Source organism: Laccaria bicolor, genomic scaffold (genome assembly GCF_000143565.1).
Source record: "Laccaria bicolor S238N-H82 LACBIscaffold_345 genomic scaffold, whole genome shotgun sequence".
In the NCBI taxonomy this organism is placed as follows: domain Eukaryota; kingdom Fungi; phylum Basidiomycota; class Agaricomycetes; order Agaricales; family Hydnangiaceae; genus Laccaria; species Laccaria bicolor.
In genome coordinates, this window is record NW_001890200.1 from 1 (window position 1) to 835 (window position 835).

The following is an 835-nucleotide window of genomic DNA, read 5'->3' on the forward strand; positions in this document are numbered from 1 at the left end:
AATTGTCAGGATAAACAGAAAAGGAAGATCAACCCACCTATCTTATGAGTTGGATTGAATAGTCCTTCTCGTAGGTACTGGTTATACAAGTCCTGTGGAATCTTGACAAATGCCTTCCTGAATACCCAGATAAATCCAGCAGTATAATTACGATCAGATGTTGTATTGAATGCGAAAGGATTGGAAGAGTTGGTTGACATGCCACATCGTTTCAGAAAGTCAGCAGACTGCCAAATCTGAGTATAGCTCACAATACGAGAGGTGAAGTGGGAGAAGCATGCATCATCAGAGCAAACCCAGGAGCAAGGAGCACCAGGGAAATTTGCAGCATAGTAAAGGAAGTCATTAGCAAGATGTCTTCCAAATCTGCCAAATACATGATTGCCATTTTCAGCAATAACATCGACAATGGGCTTCGAATGGCCTGGTGCTCCTGTGCACATATCATGTCTCCACTTCTCCAGGGCATTGAGAGCAACATCCTTCTCAAGGAACCAGTCCGCCCCATCAGGAAACGTGCTCCAGATAATAGGCCACTCCTAAAGTGATATAATGCTAAAGTGAAAGCATAATTCAATGGAACAATCATGACTTACTGGTGATCCAATGTCAAGATCTTGTTGAGTCCAGGGCCGGTTGATACTGGTGACATGCATGTGCATAAGTCATGCAAAGTCTGAGAATACAATCGCAAATGACTCAGAGACTATAGCTGCGAAGATGTTGATGGTCCGATTAGTGTTTGCAGATGACCCAGGTTTGATAAAGTCCGGGACAGTCGTTCGCAATGAGCTTTTCATAGTCCTCTTGAGACACAATGGTAACCTTAGCCTCT

The 835-nt window shown here is 43.6% G+C and overlaps 1 protein-coding gene across 1 annotated transcript; it reads right to left on the bottom strand.

The window, feature by feature from the left end:
• Positions 1–5: 5 nt before the first annotated feature.
• On the bottom strand, positions 6–662 carry LACBIDRAFT_307130 (uncharacterized protein; the record flags this gene model as incomplete). The annotated part of the gene is made up of 2 exons (XM_001891081.1): positions 6–539; positions 597–662. The coding sequence occupies 2 exons, from the start codon at positions 660–662 to the stop codon at positions 6–8; spliced, it is 600 nt and encodes a 199-aa protein (XP_001891116.1).
• Positions 663–835: the final 173 nt, after the last annotated feature.